Raw genomic sequence first — 19,677 nt, forward strand, 5'->3', positions numbered from 1 at the left:
TTGTTTGTGTTTATTGACACGGAGTCATTGTCATGGTCGTCGACACCGGTGACGACCTTGGAAAGTGTTGCGGTGGCCCCGATGTACAAATCACATCTGTTGTCAAGTTATTCAATTTCAGTTTTCCTTAAAATGCAATGAAAAGTCGGCTACATTTATACACTTTACATTTGTGTAGATATTTGCTCATATATTGTGTGATATATTTCAGCGGAAAACACAAGGCACTTGGACACGTTTGAAATACTGACGAGGATAAATCGATGTGCAAACGAGAATACGAGATAAATCAACACAGATACTGGCCGCAGGTGGCCATTGTCAAACATTCACCCTTAACAAAATACTTGCAACCTTTGTTTGTTTGGCTTCTTCTTATGTACCTTTTCGTGTTCTAACATTCACCTGAAGCCAATGTGTACTCATTGTTGCCTAATACACACCTTTGTCGACCTTGTTCCGGGACGAACGTTGTCCTTATCAATCCAATGCCACGTCGAGAGGCAGCGCCGATCCTGTCCAGATCATTGTCGGGGGAATGATTGAATGGGAGAGCAAACAGGCTGGGATAAAATGCGAGCGAGGGAGTTGCGTTAAACCTACATTCAGTTGCGTCAACAGAGTTTCTTTTCTTTTTCTCCTTGCGACTTGAAAGAAATCACATGGTCGAACCGGGGGGGGATAGCTCTGTGTGAATCGTAATCTCTTGTCACACATCGTAGTGTCGTTAATGTCCCGGACTACGTTCGAGGTCGCTCCGTGTTAACGAGATCAGCTGAGAGCAACACTGAGATCACTTTACTACAGCATGATGATGATGATGATGTGCGGCATTTAACCTCCTGGGGTTCAGTTTTCCTTGAAGGGGGCTGCTTATTAAAGATCCCATATTGTCGAGCAGGTCCAGATGTTTTATAAGTACGTCAAAACGCTCGATCTGCAAAGAAATGCACACAGCCTGAATTCAGAAACAAGCCGATGTAGACGCGTGTTGGGTGGTGCCTGCTACTGCTCAAACAGAGGATGAATAGAGGTGCTGCAGCGATGGGCAGCATGTGAACATTTTGTAGCAGACACCTTAAAATTCATTGACGAGCCTGAACATAAAATATGGGAACTTTAAGCGTGCCGTGAGGCAGGTAAGGGGTTTTTTGCACGGTGCACATGGCAACTGATGTACGACTGTGAGTCCAAATCACCTAAAATCCATTTTCTGACCAGACGACTGTGTAGAATTTCCTCAAACACACAAGTATCTTGTTTTAAGTTGTTTTAAAATAACACCAACTGTCTTTTTTTTTGGTAGTTGGTGTCTAAATGAAAATTGAACCCCTCACCTGCTCAAACTCTTCAGGAAAAACACTGAAGATGGATCTTAATTACCACACTGCATATTCCTAAATGTTACGTTACGTTTTTTTTTTTTGTTGTGTGTACGGATTATATCTGTTATTGCTCCCCATATTCCTGCCTCTCCCCGTATCCATTCATGAGTGGGTCTGTAGAAGCAGTCGATGGGGGTTGTCGGACATAAGAACTACAAAGTGGTTAGTGTACCTGCTCTTTTCGTGACCTGGTTTAGTTTAAATCTAACACAGGTGATTGTCTGCCGTGAAACGTTTTCTTGACCATAAACAGGAGGAGAATCGAGGGATGTCAAAGGGTCAGCTCACTCAAATCCCATCAGGCCATGCAGATAGATGTGGTTTTGAGTCCGGCCTGTCCTCGTCGGGAAAAACGACCACATAGTTCAAAAACAGCTTAAAACGAGCCGTATGTATGTTTCTCATTAGGTGGCGACCTCTAGTGGATGTGGTCATTATTAAGGCAGCAGTGGAGTAAGTCAGGTGAAGTCGTATAAAAGTCTGCAGAGGGAACAGGGAGGATGGTTGGTTGGGTACGATTCGTAATCCAAATCACGATGTTTCCCTAAACCTAACCAAGTAGTTTTAGTGTCTAGATCTAACCACCAAAGTGCGAGAATACTATGAACATCCTGCGCCTGGCTATTGACCTATTCAGTTGTTATATGAAGTATGAGGATGTTTCTTTGTTGTTTGTGTCCATGGATTTGAGATATCCACCTTGAAAAATGTCCTCCACCTCCGGAATTTGATTTATAAGTCTCATAACACTGCGACAGGACTTGGAGCCCAAAGCGAGCACCTCATTACGAGCCGTTTTAGCGCGACTTTCAGGATGAGTCAAAACGCCATCTGATAAAAACTGATCTGCATGGCGAGACACCTCTTGAGTTTTTCTTTGAAATTTGTGTGAGTTGGCCCTTTAACACTATTTAGCAACCCAACACCCAAAAGGGTAGTTTAGGCTTTGTTCAGTCGACACAAAGATGCCTTAGTCTTTCAGTCGGTCTTCAGGTGCTTCTGGAATGACTGAAGTGTTTGTTTCATGGCTCTGCAGGCGACCGTTGATCCCTCACATGTACACACACACGCACACACACACTCATCATAATCCTGCATGTATGACTGTGAGCACACACACACACGGACATACATTCATGCAAACATGGAGAAAACACGCACGCTCCCTAGTTCTATTCGATGCCGAGTGCACATTCTAGCTGACAACAGCTGGTTTGAGGAGGAGGGCCCTCGGCGGAACAACCACCCAGGACAGAGGGTCGCCTCGCCTGGACCCCACCCCTGCAGACAGGTTCAGCACTTCCCCCTCCTCTCCCTCATCCTCCTCCTCCTCGCCCTCCATCTCCTTGCTCGCCATCTGTCCCAGACCTCTCAGAGCTCCCAGGCCTAACATCGACGCCGCTGAAAGTCCAAAGTGCAACAGAGGAGAGTCTGCGAGGCCGAGCGGCCCCATCCTGCCGCCTCCACCCACGGAGAAGAGTGGCGCCCCGTGGTGGCCCAGCGCTCTGGCGTGGCAAAAAGCGGAGAGCGGCAAAGAGGTCCCAAGGCCTCCGAGAAGAGCCGCAGCAGCCCCGGGGATGATGATGTGGGTTCCGCCTACAGACGGCAGGTCGGCGGTGCTCTGGTGCCCGGGGAGGCCCAGACCCGTCCCCAGCCTGCTCGGAGCGCCTTGCTCCTGGGCGACAAAGTGCCCGTGCGCCTTGATGTGCTTGCGCAGCGAGCTGGGGTCCGTGTAGCGCTTCAGGCAGCCTGCCATCTTGCAGTAGTAAGGCTTGTCGACGTAGTGGGTGCGCGTGTGCTTGAAGCGGTCGCTGGAGTTGGAGTAACGTTTGCTGCAGCCTTCATAAGGGCAGATGTAGGGTTTCTCTCCTGGAGAAGGTGGAGGAGGAGAGATAAGAGCAAAGAAACAAAGAGTCAGAGGGACAGCAGAATGAATACAATACTCGATTACTGGAAAATAAATACAAAGAAAGCCAGAGAAAGCTGCCCTGCTATCTGATTTTATTATTTATATCTGTTGCCATTGTGGCCAGCGATGGAATGTGACTAAGTACAAGCTCTACACTTATTACTACGAGTTAGAGGTACTTGTATTTTACACGAGTTTTTCCATTTCCTGCTCTCAGCCTCATGCCTCCACTCAGCTACTTTTTGGAGGCCAATATTTTACCTTTTGAACCAGAATGGCTGTCAGTAGAGCGCATACCTCCGCCAAGGCCCGCCAAGTCTACTTTTGTACTCAGATACCAGCCATCTATACATTATTCTCTGAGAAAAGATGTGAAATAAAAGTGATCTGTCCCTTTATCTGGATCTGCAACAGAAGTTAAGAAGGTTTATTCTGAGCAGAGACTCATGACATGTGATCATGTAGCGATCACCGCTAAGTAGTCGTGGATTGTTAGGTCAGCATGTCTGCGGCTGTGATCCCAACACAACACGGCCTCTACTAGTCTACCTTGTCAAATTCCGGGTAAACTTCTGAAATTAGGAAATTATCGTTTCCCTGAAATTGTATCCTGCATCACTGCTTTGTAAGTACTCAAAGGTATTGCATTTCCCATGAAGTGAAAGGAAGATAAAGCTGTTCCTCGCTTTGTGTGTTTTGTTTGTCTAAGCACACACAGGCGACATGACGCAACTGCTGTCAGAGGCAAAGTGGTTCTCTTATGGATGAGTTGTGTAAAAGCTCGATGTGTGAGCTCACACTTTACTGGAAAACAGAAGAAAATACTGCCTTGAAAGGCAAAGCTCTGTTTTTACAACAACCTGCAGTTTCACTCCCTTTGTATACGATCTTATCTGGCAGTTCCTTCATTTCAAGTAATAGAACAAGGATCTCAAACCGAGATCTCGTATGCAAAAGGAAAAGGCACCATTTGTATTTAAATAAGCTATTTGAACTGTGGGAAGGTTTGGGCGGAGAGCCACCCATCAGGAAGTGCATCGTCAAGGATCAGGTTTCAAACACACTCCCGCTCAGGCGTTGTGTGGCGTAAATATTGCTCACGTCTCAAAAACCTGTTCTTAAAAACCTGTTCCTCGATCCACTCACCGCCTCTCTGTTTCAGTGTGAAACTCTGGTGTGTCCGCTGACGGACTGAAAGTAGAGCGGTCACGCTATGACGGCACCGACAATAATCTTGATTATTAAAAAATGAAATGTTGATATCCTGGTAATCACACACATGTGATAGTACCACATGAGTAATCAGCACAGATGTTGTGGATCTAATTTTTTATTTTTGTTACTTTATCGGTTCATCTGGTTGAACTTTTTCATTTATTCATTTATTCATTTATTACTTATTCACAGTCGTGTTTACAGACTCGCCTTCAACTCCTCACACTCGTATTTTGAGTCTCACTTATTGGCTGAGAAGACAAAAAACACAGAACACAAAGTTAAAGAAGAATCAGCTTTTTTTTTTTTAGAGCTGTTTCGTTTACTGACATCATGATGATAGTGTTACTGTGAATGTGTTTGGTCCACGATAACCATGGTGACAATCTGTTTATGAGACAGCCCTAACTGAAACGCAGATAAAAGTGATTTAAAACAGTTTTTTATGGAGGGAATTTTTGGGCGTTTGCCTTTATTCGACAGTGAGAGAAGAGATAGAAAAAGTACAAATGTCAGAAAATCGGTGTTTTCCCAAAAGAGGCGTCAGCAGGTGTCTTGTTTTGTCCACAACCCAAATATATTCACATTTATGAAGCTGGAGTCAGAGAAATTTGACTCGACCAGATTGATTGATTGATTATCAAAACAGCTGGCGACTAATTTATTTGTCACTGCAGCTGTATTTGCTGACAGACACACACAGAAACAAACTAATGTAGAATAAATAAGTCTGTTTTCATGGTGTATATATATATGTATATGTATAACTTATCAAATCTGTAAGAAAAAATGCAACTCTCGTGTTTATAACTTCATGTCGGGGCTCTGACAGAATACTGAAAGATTTTAAGTTGATGTCAGTTGGTTGCAGCAATCTTTTATTTTGGTATGAATTGTATTTAATGCTATTTGAAAGACCATTAAGTGTCGTTTCGCTGTCACAAAGTTAAGGAATTGGCCAAGAAAACATTTCTGACCTGATGATGACACTGGCTGAAATATCAGAGGGTCACGGTCATAACGATTCATCTTCTGGCGGGACCCTGAACGTCCAGATTTTCATTACACTCCATCCAACAATTACTGAGAAAGTTCAGTGAGAGGACAAAAAGCTCAACCTTATCGTGGTGATAGAGTAAACTTCAGTGGATTAACTAAAGTCTGTGAGATTCATCATCTGGGCACCGTGAATGCCTGTATTGAATATCTATCCAGCAGTCGTTGAGATAGTTCGGTCTGGATCGACGGAACGACAGACATCCCGAGCAAGGCTGAAAGAAGCAGCAACTAGTCTGCAGTCGCAACAGATACAAGAACCACTACAGGTACGAAACAGCATCCCATCACCAGAGATGGATGGTTTAATCCAGTGACAGTATAAAGTGTTGATCGCTCCCTGGTGGCGGGATGCAGTGCAGGCCACACATCCTGCCCTCTCCACGTAGAACTGGGCTCACACTGCAGGACTTTTAGTGTCCTAACCAACTGTGAGATCGGGCTGTATCACACACAGATGTCATCCGCTCTCAGTGGTTGTTGTGAAAGAACTGACGTGATAGCAAATCACGGCTGATGGGTCTGGATCAGTTCCGGAGGTTTAAGACTGGACCTGTAAAACCCTCACGGTGACAGATAATCTGGGCCGACCTTCGGGATCGACTGAGTATCTCTCCGCCCAGATTTCTCGTCTGATTGTCGTAGCATCTCTAGTCTGATGTATGCTGAAGTGTTGGTTTTAATTAGTTATTTGATGCCTTAAAAAGGTTGTGTGATGTCTGATTGACTCTCCTGTCTCTGTTTCTGTAACATTTCTGTACACGGGGGGGACGAAGTGAAGACACACCATCTATCTTCCAGGGACTAAAAGTCAGGATGTCTCTGCTTCTTTAACTTAAATGCAGATTTTAGCTCAATCCCATTACCGATTCTAAACCTACCGCTAATCTTTCGAATGTCCCCCTCGCCCCTGAGAACAGAGTCACGAGCTGTAGCGGTTGAGCTCTCTTTAACTCACCTGTGTGCGAGCGGGTGTGTATCTTCAGGTTCTCCAGACGCGAGAAGCTCTTGTTACAGGTGGGACAATGATGCGGCTTCTCATTGGTGTGTGTGCGGATGTGGATCAGCATTTTATACCTGTGAAACGTGAAACGTGGAAAAGAAAAATGTGTTTACAGGACGCACGCAAACACACAATACTTTGCTTTTGAGGTCTTTTTTTTCTGAGGACGTGGCGGCTGATATCTGAGCTGCACCAAACATGATACAGCAGGAATGCTGATTGCGTAAAGTGCGGCTTCATCTCTTTTTTGTTTGTACACTCTGCAGTATCGTTCATCTTTGTTTTCAGCCGATGTTCCTCTTTGCTGATACAACAGTACTTCCTGTTCTGCGTTTGGCAAGTGTCCTTCACCTGACAAAAGCTTCAAGCAATCTACACACTTTTACATCTGTTTCTTACATTATATTTACATTTAGGGCATTTAGCATGAAGTTTTTAATGTTATTTACTGAATGTTTTAAAGGTACTACTTGTAAGAACAGTTGATTTTTGAGTCTCATTCCCAACAACAGTCAAATTCTGATGCTGTGGGCGGGCAGCCAACGCGATCTACATCCCCAGAGCGCCAGTGTTTTGAGAGTTGGGACTCAAAGATACAGCCTTCCTACACGTTTAATCTTTTAATTAAAATTCTTACCATATTTTACACACTGCACCTTTAAACCTGACTGATGGGTTGGTGGGTATAAGCTCGTGCTGTGCAGCCAATCACTGCTCAGCACCAACAAGCTTTGAGCGAAGATCCAAAAGTTTCAAAAGCAGATGAGCAGATTATTGGAGGATAACGACGATATTTACGATACTTGAAACAAACATCGAGAAAAAGCAGATACAGAATATATAAACCTAAATGTTACTTAATATACGGTGCAAAGCAGATGTCAGTGGTGCTGAAACTAATCATTAGAAGTTGACTGACAAAACATCAATGAATGAGAATGTTACTATTCAGAACTCTCTGTATTGTGTATACAGTTATAACATATTCTGGTTTGAGCCTCTCAAATATGAGGCTGTATTTACTTTGCTTTGCTCATCCTTTGTGTGTTTTTGACTATTTGCCTGAAAACAACACCTGGTGGTCCAACTCCTGACTCTAGTGGACCTGCCTGGGAAAACTGGCTTCAGCTGTTTACAGAACATCAACAAAAATCTGCATCTTCTCCATCAATAATTATCTAAAAGCCCTTTTTTAAAAAAAAAATAATGTAATTTATTGAGGTAATTGTGTTTATCTTCACGTGTGTTTGTATGAGTTAACTTATCTCACATTGTGTCGATATTTAAATGTGTACATGTCATTTATCCGTTATGTAAATAACACTATTACATAATATTATATATATTATCATATATTATACTGTATTGTATTATTTTACTGGTATTATTAGTGTTATTATTATTATTAATATGAGTAATTTCCAGACATCATTTTGGGTGCTGATGGTCGACATCTTCCTGTTTATGACATTTTTTTTTTTATTAAAACATAAAACAGTTAATCAAACAACAAATCAACAATAACTAAGTGATAATTATCATGAGCTGCTTTTGTTGTTGTGATCTATAAATGTTTTACTGGACTTTTTTTTTTTTTTACCAATACTGCAAAATAAAGCTTAATAAAATAAAAAAATATAAAAGAAAGTTGTGGATTTTAACTCCATGTTGTTAATTTGCTTGTGTTCAGTCACCAGGTTTAAGATTCATGTGCACAGCGGGACAGATTACCACATGTTCGTATTAAGACGGGTCAGTCTGCATGTTCAGAGTGACTTGGCTCGGTCCAAACAGCGCGAACACACCTGGCGTTGAAGCCTCTCCCGTTGCGAGCGCAGCCCTCCCACTGGCAGCAGTACCCGGAGTCCTTGTCGGGCTTCACGTGGAAGTCGTTGATGTGATCCACCAAGTCCTGCAGCGAGTCGAACAGCAGGTGGCACTAGAGGACAGAAGACCGAGAAGTGATGCAGGACTGAGCTCAGCTGGTTGAACTTGTGTTGGACTTTACCGACTGCATGCCTGCCGCAGTCATTATGTTGTTTTATGTGGCTTCACATGGAGTGTTTGCTTTGTTTTGGACTTATAATAATAATGACTTTAATTTAAAACACAAGTGTCTTGACCTGAATGAATGCACAGAGACATAAAAACGTTTACGCATTATCTTTAACTGACGGCCTTTATCGGTGTTACAATTACTTTTATGTTCACCACTTATTGCAGTTTTTCTTACTGCCTGATCATCTGCTGCTTGAGTTTTTGTATTGTGAAGCACCTTGGAACAATTCAAAGTTAAAGCGAAACTCTCACCAAAATGCAACTTAGGCTTTTTTTGTGAATGTACCCGAGTCAAACCTTCGTATAATGGGAGTGCTACGGGAACTTTAGTAAACTCTGTGTACACAAACTCAATGCTCTTGCTCATGTGTAGAGACCCTGGTGATACTACGAGTAAAACTTCATGTTGTGTCGAGACTTCTTAGTGTTTTAAAAATGGAGATTTTGATGCTGTCGCTAAAGTGCCCGTAGCACTCCCATTGAAAATGAGTTTGACCCGAAAACAAAAATACGGTAAATCTTCAAAGTGCCTCTTTCGTCGTGATTATGCTTTTATACGAAGGTTCAGATACATTCACAAAAAAGCCTTGGTTGCATTTTGGCGAGAGTTTCGCTTTAAGTCTTTAAAATCTCAGGATGATCTATTTTGCAGTATTGTCCTGCAGTATAAAATCAGTGCATCTTGACTTGTTTATGCTCATCTCAGACTGTTTCTTGTGTGTTGTGTGAGATGACCGTGAAGCGAATGCGATGGAGCCAGCAGCCGTTTGCATCATTTGCTGAACTGCAGCTGAAATCTGTGCTGACATGAGCCCCTCTGTGTACATTTACCTTCATCCAACGGCAGGCCAGCTGACCATCCAATGAGGGCTCCGGTGAAGCCTGCTTCTCTCTGTTCTGGCTGATGAACATGGACGAGGGGAAGCTGTACGCCCTCGGCGGACTTCCGATCGGCAGGTAAAACGGAAAGCCCTGTGGTGAAGCTCTGCCTTCCACACCTCGATGACGAGCTGGCTCCTGAGAAAGGTTGAAGAGGAAGAGAGGCACGTCACCCGAGGAGAACCACCTCAAACTCGTGAGTCAGAGGCGGAGACGTCGGGTATTTTTTTTAACACATAACTGCAAGCCTCCAGAAGGAGTGGGCCTAGTGTTGGACCCTGTGGTGCCTCGACTTTGACCTTACTGAAAAGAAAAATGATCTAATAGGAGGCGGTTATAGTCTTGTTTGCCTTGTTTAGGAGATGATCACGCTTGTTAGATCTTTAAGATCCTTTTAATATTGTCAGATTTGTTGTTTAGATTCACTGCTTGGCTAAATGCCACTGCCTTATATTTAAAAACATAAACCGGAGGATGAATTCAAGTTGTTTTTTTTACAGATGGTTTGCGCTTCTGCATGTTGACAATCGGAGGGGAAACTCACACTGCTCAGCTAAGTGAGTTATAACGTATAAAAAAAGCTGCTGCTAACACTTTCAAAGACATCTTTGAGGCATGTCTGGGGGATATAATGAGCGCTTCCCACGGCCCACTTTAATGTGTTTGACAGTTTAAAATTGGTACTTTCTGAGCTGAAAGATGGACCCGGGCCAAAAGAGGGGATTTGATGCTCTAACAAAGAGGCCGTGTGTTTCATGTTTTACCACTCGAGCAACGGCTAGAATTTGATTTAGACAGAGTCACTGGACGGCTGTGTGCTGTGTGCAGACACTGCACCGACAAATTAGATTGACTCCCTGGATCCCAATTCAATTCAGTCCTGTTGAAGGAGAGCGGAGCGCATTCAGACACAATCAAGTGGCCGGCTGGAGAGACGAACTGTGGTTACAGACGAGATGAACTGCTGACATGAAGACGCACAGAGCGGTCTGCCTTCAAGATTACCTCTATGTGACAGAAAGGTTTCATTCCGATCAAATTTAAAGCACCCGTAATCTCATAAAATGACGATGTGTAAACAGTTTGACGATATGAAAAGTATCGCTCGTCATGAAGCTACAAAGAACAGAACGATGGCATATTCCAAGTTGATTATTGATTTGATTTATAACCTTATTTTAAAGAAAAAGCCTCAGACGGATGTGTTTCCTCAGTGTTTCCAGTCTTGATGCTAAGCTACGCTAACGGGCTGCTGGCTGTAGCGTCACATTGACAGCACAAGAATGAAAGTGGTGCAGATCTTGTAGCAGAGAAGCATATTTCAGGAAAATGTCAAACTATTCCTTTAACCTGCAGCGACGCCTGTCATGTATGGAGGACTCAAACTGCCAAAATAAGAAAAATTAAACAATCAAACACAAATAAATTAGTGGTTCGTTCAAAAACAATGGACATGAATTAATTCTAAAATGTGATATTATTTGATAATTCTGATTTAATTTGACTTTGTATTTATTCAACAGTTTTTTACACATAGACATGTTTTTGCTTATTATTCTTATAAATAAAAGTATATATTTTGCTTTGTATCTGTTATTCTTGCACTTTTGTTTAATAAAAAGCTGTCAAAATCTTTTAGTTATACGGGGCTTGATTATGATTTTACACATTTTCATTTCTGGATATCGACACTGGCTGTGTTGTGAGAATTATTGTCTTTTCTTTGTTTTGGTCTTTTCTCTGCACGGTGCTCATTTTGCAACACATCCGTATCTGATGTTTCAGTGCTTTTCAGTGGAAACGTTAACCGGCTGAAATCATAAAACGTGGCTCCTGTTGCACCAAATTTGCATCATGCGCGCTGCGATTTGCAACATGAGATCATTTCCTCTCCCACGAATTGTTGCACTAATCAAAACAAACACTCGACTTACGTGAGCGATGCCAGAGCCCCGCAGGACTCTTTATCCGTGAGCGCCAATCATTTATGAGGCTTGACCTCGCCGCCGTTTGCTATCAGAGTGTAACAGCGCTTGCAAATCGCAGAAGTGGAACGGATAAGGTTTCTTTCTAATCACATCTCCAAACCAGATATGGAGATTGCGAGGCTCTCTGAGTGCTCCACATCCTCCACGAAGCCACGCTGTGCATCAAATTCAATATGTGAAATCAAATCTGAAAGTCCACTTTCAAAATGAAACACGGAACTGTGGTGGTGACTGCCGGATGTGACGTCGCCCCCCGTGCGTGAACCACCTGGACTCACCCGCGAGAAGAGGTGTGGCTGAGGGCTCCTGCTGCTGTGAGGGGACTCCATGGGGGAGGAGGGGGAGAGGGAGGAGGGGGAGGAGGGAGACGGGGAGAGGGAGGAGGCGTGGCGGGACGAGGGTGACAGGCTGAGGTCCATGGCTGGAGGGCTGAAGCAGGACCTGTGTCGTTCATGAGAGGGAGACCGGGAATCTGGAGTGGAGAGTGAAGATTAAAGAAGAATGATGTTACATTTGTCAAACGAAAGTTAGCGAAAGTTAGTTCACATTTGGATATTTAACGAGCCTTATGTGTCTCCGAGAACCTTGTCACAGTTTGGATTAACTTACAAAACTTGGAGAAACGAGGACATGAAAACTAGAACGAGACCATAAACTCATCAGGAAACTCGTGGCTGAGGTAATAAACCAAGCGGGAAGTAGGCTCACTTTCTCATAAGCTTATATACTGGACAATCAGACTTTATGAAACCAGTCAAGGCAATTAGAAAGAGCTCGCACTTCACTTTTTAGACCACTATTTATACTGGTCTGTGGGTGTAACACTGTGGCTTTGCTGTTACAACCATCAACATCTCCTTGTGTTGAACCAGGAGAACAACTTCTTCTTCTCTTCTTCTTCTTCTTCTTCATGACCGTATTCTATAAATACTCGGCCCTTAAGAGCTTTTCTTAGACATGTGAAGTTTCTATTTACACCCCCTTTTTAATGCTGAAATCTTCACTGCAGCTGCTGAGCTAAAAGTGTGAACTGCGTTCTCTAGTCGAGGGTGTAAAAATGTTTCTCTTTTTTTTTCTTTTTTCAAATTGATTCGAGACGCTCCATAAAAATGCTCTATTCTTATACGGCCTAATAAAAAAAACCTGCGTCTCAGGCCGGAAGGTGTTTGAATAGTTGCCAACCACGTCTGCGGAGTTTCTCGAAAGACGAAACGATCACGAGGCTGCAAATCCTGGAGGAACCACTACAGATACGACACACAGCAGCAATTTGATTCGACATTACAAACGTATTGAATAACATTGCTTGCGTGCACAGTTTCCTAGTGAAGCTCATCGTTCAGCTGTGAATCTTCCCTTAAATTCTCGCCAACCCATGGTGCCCCTTGTGCCTCCATTTAGGATCATTAGCACATTTAGCTTCACTGAACAAATGAGGATCACAGGTGGCAGACGGGCTACATTAAACACTCTGCACATAACTGAGCCCCTGGGCTGTAAAGTACGAGGTTACAGAGTCCATTCAGACCGCCACAGAGGCCGTGTTGTCGTCTTCTTCTGGACAGCTTAATGTCAGCGTCACGCTCTCCTCGTGACGAGCGGCGCTGACAAATCTGGAGACAATGCCCGTCTATTGGAGGACAGGGGAGAGCTACCGTTCATTGGATTTACAATATTGAGTTACTGGGCAAGTGAGAACATAAAATCCACTTATTACACTATTGCATTATCACGGTGCTAGTCTTAATCACGGCGACACGGCAGCAGCAGCAGCGGCGGAGGCATGTCATGGGTGTGTTAGGGGAGAGAGGGGAATGTGTACGTCGTGCTGCGGCGCTCCCGGTCACCTGGGGAGGAGGGCGGCGAAGGAAAGGTCGTGCACAGCAGGCGTGGTCGCGTGGCGCCGAGAGGGGCGCAGATAGACGAAGGACAGGCCCTCTTTCCTAATCTCACGGGGCCATCCGTCCGTCCGGAGGGAAGCTTCAGGTCCAGCGGCTCGTCCACTGACAGCATGGCTGCTGGTTGTTTCTGCCCACCTGAGGGGAGAGAGACCACACAAACAACTGTCAATACAAATGACTTAATTAGCAATTTGTTTTCTTCGTTTTGAGCAGTTCTGTCACCACATCGTGTTTTTGGATCCATGCTGAAACCAGCTAGAATCATCTTTATGATCATTTTTGGGGCCACTTGGATCTGCGACGAGCTGCAAACACACCGCTTACATGTCGTCGCCTCATAAAGTCGGTATGATGAATTTGTCGGCAAACCGCTGTTTCAACGTCCAACCAGACACAAACTGACACGAGCAATTCATTAAAGGTTCGTTGCGAGTCTTCACCAGCACACGAGGGAAATATCTGCTCCTATAGCTGCTAAATGCTGACATGGAGTGCTCGCGGCGCCGTCGGTTTATCAGAAAACGCCTGCTGCAGCAGGGAGAGTGAATCATGACAGTAAAGTACCATCGAGCCACAATGAGTTATGACTTAACCTCATGTTGGGAACTGCAGCGTGGAGTGACAAATCACTGTGGAATGGACCTTTACTTTACTGTGATATAAAAATAATATGATAACAGCAGCTTTAAAATAAGATCTGTGTTATTTGTTACAGTCTAAACAAGTGTTTTCATTACTTCTTGAAGCGTAAATGTAATTGATATGTGTAAAGAGCCGATGCTAAACAGATGACTTAAAAAAAACTAACTTGGTAGCTTTGCTTCAACGTCAACAGAGCTCGGTAGGAACTAATTATGTTCCCGAGGAAAAGGAGGAAGAAACAAAGACAGCCCGGTTATCAAACTCAGCCGAGGTGCTCGAGCTGCAAGACTTCACTACTCACTTCACTCGATCTGTGTAAAAACTGTTTAGACAGGCGCGTAGTTTTATTGTCCTGCTCATGTGTGTTTGATCGTGTACTGTCCGTGTCTAAACAACCACTGTGAAAAGGCCAACCGTGATGCATCGGATGATCAAATGATGAGTCAATAACGACGAGGAGGGTCCGCGTTCTCAAGCACAACTCAATCAGTCTGTTGAATCCAGAAAGAAATCTAAGCTTTCACATTAAAATGACTGGATTTAGCTGCCGTCCTGTCCTCGTCCGGTCGTCGTGAGTCAATCTGAGAGCAGCGCGGTTCAGTCCTGTGCTGCGAGTTTTAGCTGTTGCTCGGTTCTTGAGGGAGAAAAAAAAAAAAAAAACAACTCTGAGATGCATTATGATGTGGGTTTGTTACTGCGATCCTCCACATTTCTGTGGTCGGCCTTCACCGAGGGGCTTAACCAGATTTTGCAGTAGTTTTCCACCCGTAGTGGAATGATACTCTGGATGAGGCATGAGACAAAAAGCTACCCTGGTCCGTGACTCAACTCAGGAGTTCTTGTTAGTGCGAATGACTCAAGACCCAGATATCTGCCTTCAAAGGAGAGAAAAAAAACCACTCACAGGAGGAAACCAGAGGGGGGAAAGAATCTGCAGTGAAGTGGACCGAACGTGCGAACAAATGCTCGACAGCTGCTGTGAAAACCTGACACAGGCTGCGCTCTGTTTTTTAGACGGTTACACAACATTCACACCTGAGAGCTGCCGGGCCGAACTCAGCGGTTCTTCTCAGAATAACCTCAAGTCCAGAATCGGCTCTGGTGTGACATCACTCACCATCTTTCGGTAAATGAGAGCCGAAAATGAGGCCTGACTGACACACGGGAATGACCGATGTTAGCATTTATTAACCATTTTATCTTAGTGTTATTCTTATCACATCATAATCTTATAAGGTCGCTTGATTGATGAGATACATGGCACTAAAAGAACACACGTGTCAAAAAAGAGTTGATTGGACAGGACTGGAAACGAGGGGACAAACCTGATCGTGGTTTTAATCATCTAATAACCAAATTCTGGCTTCGCTTCCTTCCTGTTTAATTATTCGGACCCCATTAAATACCAATATGTGGAAACGTCGCTTCGCTTTACCTCGCCGCAAACTGGGCTTGAAAGTGACAGAATATAGATATTATAAACCATTATTATTACCAAAATTATATACATATATGGGCTTTTATTTTTGTTTTTGCCAAGCACTTCCCCCAAGACAACAAGATTTAAGGAGTGATTTAACAGAGTGACGAAGACGGATGATTTTATATTCCACAGCTCTTCTAAGACTTTTTTGTGCTTGTAGCCTCTCTGAACCCTCGTGGAACGTGTTTGTCGTGCTGAATAAATGAAATACATTTCCAGCTATCAGGCTTATTCAGCTGAAGACTCTAAGAAGAAGAAGACCTAAGATAAAAATATTTCCCTCGCATTTAACAAGTAGATTGAGTTATTTGGGTCGTTATGGAAACTGTTGCTGGATCGACCTTCTTGTTGATTACTGTAAGTGCAGCTTGACGACTAATATCTACAGATCTCCTCAGATCCAGAACTGTCAAAAACTTAATTTGGAGGAGAAGCAGCAAAGACTCCAGGACGTCACTGCACGCGGCTGTTGTTCACTGAGAGATTGCTGTACCTCCCCGTTAATCACAACTTGTAACCGGGTATATTGTGTTTATTTGCAAGCTTTAGTGGCTTTTTAACTTTGGACAAGCTATTTCCTTCTGTTTCCAGTCTTTAAAGCTAAGCTACGCTAATCACCTCCTGACTCTGGCTCCGTTGCACAAACACGGACATGAAATAAACCAAATAAACGTACTTTCCCAAATTGCCCAACTGCTCTTTTAACTTAGTTAAGGTGCTTTACACCAGCGGCTGAAGAAACTCTTCCAGATACTTGTTTTTCCAGCCACTTGCTGCAGTATTTACCTCCTGTGGACCTCCTAAACGGCGCCAGACGTCGGGATGTGACACAACTGCAGAACCTCCACCGGCTCTCCGGCCGTATGGCTCTTTAATGACAGCTGGCAGCGAGGGCATTCTTAATTTACTTTCACTGGCTGGATTTCCAAACAGTCTGGGACTCAAACTGGCAACCCTCCAGCTACACGTACACCTCTTTAACTCCTAAACTTGCTGTCACCACAGATTCCTCCACAATCACCGGCAGGATCCCCCCTGGCATAATATAAGGCAGAGGCTAAACCACAATGAAGTCAGTGTTTAGGTCCTTCTGCCGGCCTGCCAGCTACCTCACCACACTGGTTTCACATTCCTCAGCAACCTCGCGGACACACACACACACACACACACACAACACACACACACACACACACACACACGCTGTTATTTGGAGGCATTGTGACGGCACGCACATACAGGACCATATGTATCCAGGCACGCATGCAGACTGAAGTCACACCAGCAGGCATGCGCAAAACTCACAACCACACGTGAGCCCTCCTCCCTCCCTCCACCCTCCACCCTCCTCCCACCTCCAGCAGCTCCTCCTCCTCCCCCTCTTTTCCCTCAATGACCTGCGTTTGGGCAACATGCCCGGACCCTCTTATGGATCCCCTACCGCCTCGCAAAAAACACATACTTGGACCAGTCGCACACGTGCACACAAACATATGTACTTGTCCACACTTGCACGCACACGTACTTTAATGTATATTCTAAACACATGTAAGGAGTCGCCCTTACACACACACACACACACATCCGTCTTCTCTGTACTCGCGAGCGCCCCCGTTGACGTAAGCCGTTCTCCGACCCCCTAACCCTGATCTCGACCGTCGCACCCGGACTCGAAATCTAAACTCAGTCTCAACACTCGGCGTTAAAGGAACAGTTCGCCCACCGCTGATGAAGCGAGTCGTTATCTTACTCACCCTCGTGTTTTGAGAGATTTGAACTCGACCAAACATTTCTGGAGTTTCACAGCCAAACAACATCGCAGCATTCTCCTGAATAACCTAGTAGATGGGGGCTTGTTCTTTAAAATGTAAAAAGCTAAAGACGCTAAGCTAAAAGTGTTAGCATGCACACCGTCTGAAGTGGGCTCACGTCTTTTTAAAATCAGTTTGGGTGCTCTGGGCTTCTGTAGACTTCGCCTTCTCCGAGCAGGATGTTTTTACCCATGTCGATCTGATGCTCAGTCAGTTGGTTGGTTGGTTTGTCGGCAGGATTACATTAAAAAATCGCTGAAAGGATTAGCGGGAAGCTTGGATGGAGGTTTGTTCTCGGCCCAGAATAGAACCTGTTAACTGTTGTTGTGGATCCAAATAAAGGCATGGATCCAGGAAGCTGTTCTCACTTTCTTTAACACTGCTATTTTCCACATATTAGGGCTTTTCACACACAGATTGTTGACCCAGGGCCACACAAGTGCTTTAAAGTGAAGCCGAACTTGTGTTGCTACTCTGCTTCTGTCAGCATTTTGCATTTTAGATCAAGTCCCCATCTGCTCCAGCTGTTCAGGAGACTGCTGCAGCACTGTTTCTCGCTGCGAAGCTACGAAACTTCCACTTCCTACTTTCCACCAGCGGGTGAGAAAGATGATGACAGAATTTGAATGTTGGGATGAACTGTTCCTTTAACCACCACACAGTCCTGTGAAGTACTGAGGAACGACCAAAATGTCGTCACAGGCCGACTTACCCGCTAATAAGCCATCCATACAAACATTGATTCATACTTAAAGGTATAATTTGGGTGTTTTGATGTGGGGTTGTGTGAGGTATTTAACCCAAGTCAGTGTGTTACCTGCAGTAGGTGACAGTCAGCTCTCCCGCTGTGCGGAGAAGCAGCGAGTAGCACCGACAGGAAGAAGAACATTGGACCCTATCGACCGAAACCAGCGGTGAGAGTTATTTTAACCACCTCAGAAAGCCTTTTTCTCTGGCAGTACATTCCCTCAACCGTCTTCCTGTGCATAGTGCCGAAAATGTTAAAAACATATCGTACGTAAATATATTTCAAGGTGGAGATGCTCTGCTTCTTGTCGGTGCTACGTGCTGCTTCTCCACACAGCCGGAGAGCTGACGAGGGATAAGGACCTCGTACGACTTCATAACAGGGGACTTGAATTATCACATGAAGCAAAAAATGACACGAGGAGAAACTAAATGAAAAGTACAGTGCCGACTTGTCTGTTATTCTCACGCGTAGGCCTTTCGCATACATACATACATACGCTGTTGCATGCACACAGCGTAAACGTGCAAACACAGCACATCGCACTTACAAACGACGGATTCGAAACGAAACATACCGAAAAACTAAAGTCACGCAATCGTATGTGAAACTGTACAGACACACAAACAGAGTGGATGCCCCCCCTGGGTGTAACACACACACACACACACACACACACACACACACACACACACACACACACACCAGAGTCGTTCCCCCCTCTCACAGGAAACCTTTGCCTCCACGGCGCCCTGATCCGGCCTCTCCCTCCCCATTTTTCTACTCCTCTCTCACTCTCCCTCCCTCCCTCGGTCCTTCCTGTGGTTTTCCTCTCCCAGTCCTCCAGCAGAGCATACCTCTCCTGTTCTCCTCCCCTCTCCTCTGCCCTCTCTGCACCTCCCACTCCTTTTTTTTTTTTCCTTCTCTTCTCTCCCATTTTTTTTGTTTTTATAACTCCCTTTTTTTTCCATTTTTCTCCAGTTTCTTGCCGTTCTGTCGCTCTCCATGAAAAGACGTGCGGGCCTCCTCGTGTATAAGTTCAGACCCCAGAATCTTGAATCATTTCCCCCCTCGTTCTGTTTCTGTGTCTCTCTGACTGACTCTGAAGTCTCTCACATCAAAACAAATGGCCTTTAAAAAGCTGGTATTTGAGGTTTTTTTCGGTGAAGACTGATGGATTTCAGTGGGAGGCGGAGGCTGAAGACGCTCTGTCACGTCAAAGCGATGTCGGCGCTTGTTTCTTTAGGGGTTACATCCTTTGATCCCTTCATCCCACGTCCATATAAGGTATTACGCAATGCCCCCGCAACAGCGAGGATGACAGGAGGCTTTGTTTTTCCTGACCCGGAGGCACACGGAGACAGGGAGGAGAGAGACCCGACTCTGAAGCGCTGAGGTGCATTCATGTGAAGTGGCTGAAACTGGACACCTGTTTAACCGGGCGAAAAACAAAAGGACAGGGTGGTTTTTCAGCGTTAAGGGAGGGGGAAATAGGGATTCTGAGGACATGGAGAGGGTTGAGAAGCACGTAGAAAGCATCGGGGGGGTTTCTCTTCTAACACAAGCTGCGGTGAGATGGAGACAGCGAGCAAAACATACCGA

General features: G+C 44.6%; 1 protein-coding gene across 1 annotated transcript in view; it reads right to left on the reverse strand.

Moving 5' to 3' along the window:
• Window positions 1–19,677, reverse strand: part of LOC115589924 (zinc finger protein GLIS2-like) — a 31,955-nt gene continuing 12,278 nt past the window's right edge. The window contains exons 2-7 of the mRNA XM_030431105.1: window positions 13,341–13,529; window positions 11,772–11,965; window positions 9,458–9,643; window positions 8,374–8,507; window positions 6,524–6,642; window positions 1–3,254 (exon numbers count right to left, since the gene is read on the reverse strand). Of these exons, the coding sequence (XP_030286965.1) occupies window positions 2,581–3,254; window positions 6,524–6,642; window positions 8,374–8,507; window positions 9,458–9,643; window positions 11,772–11,965; window positions 13,341–13,506 (1,473 nt within the window). The 5' untranslated portion in view covers window positions 13,507–13,529 and the 3' untranslated portion in view covers window positions 1–2,580. The remainder of the gene's footprint in view (window positions 3,255–6,523; window positions 6,643–8,373; window positions 8,508–9,457; window positions 9,644–11,771; window positions 11,966–13,340; window positions 13,530–19,677) is intronic.

Source organism: Sparus aurata, chromosome 1 (assembly GCF_900880675.1).
Source record: "Sparus aurata chromosome 1, fSpaAur1.1, whole genome shotgun sequence".
Classification (NCBI taxonomy): Eukaryota; Metazoa; Chordata; class Actinopteri; order Spariformes; family Sparidae; genus Sparus; species Sparus aurata.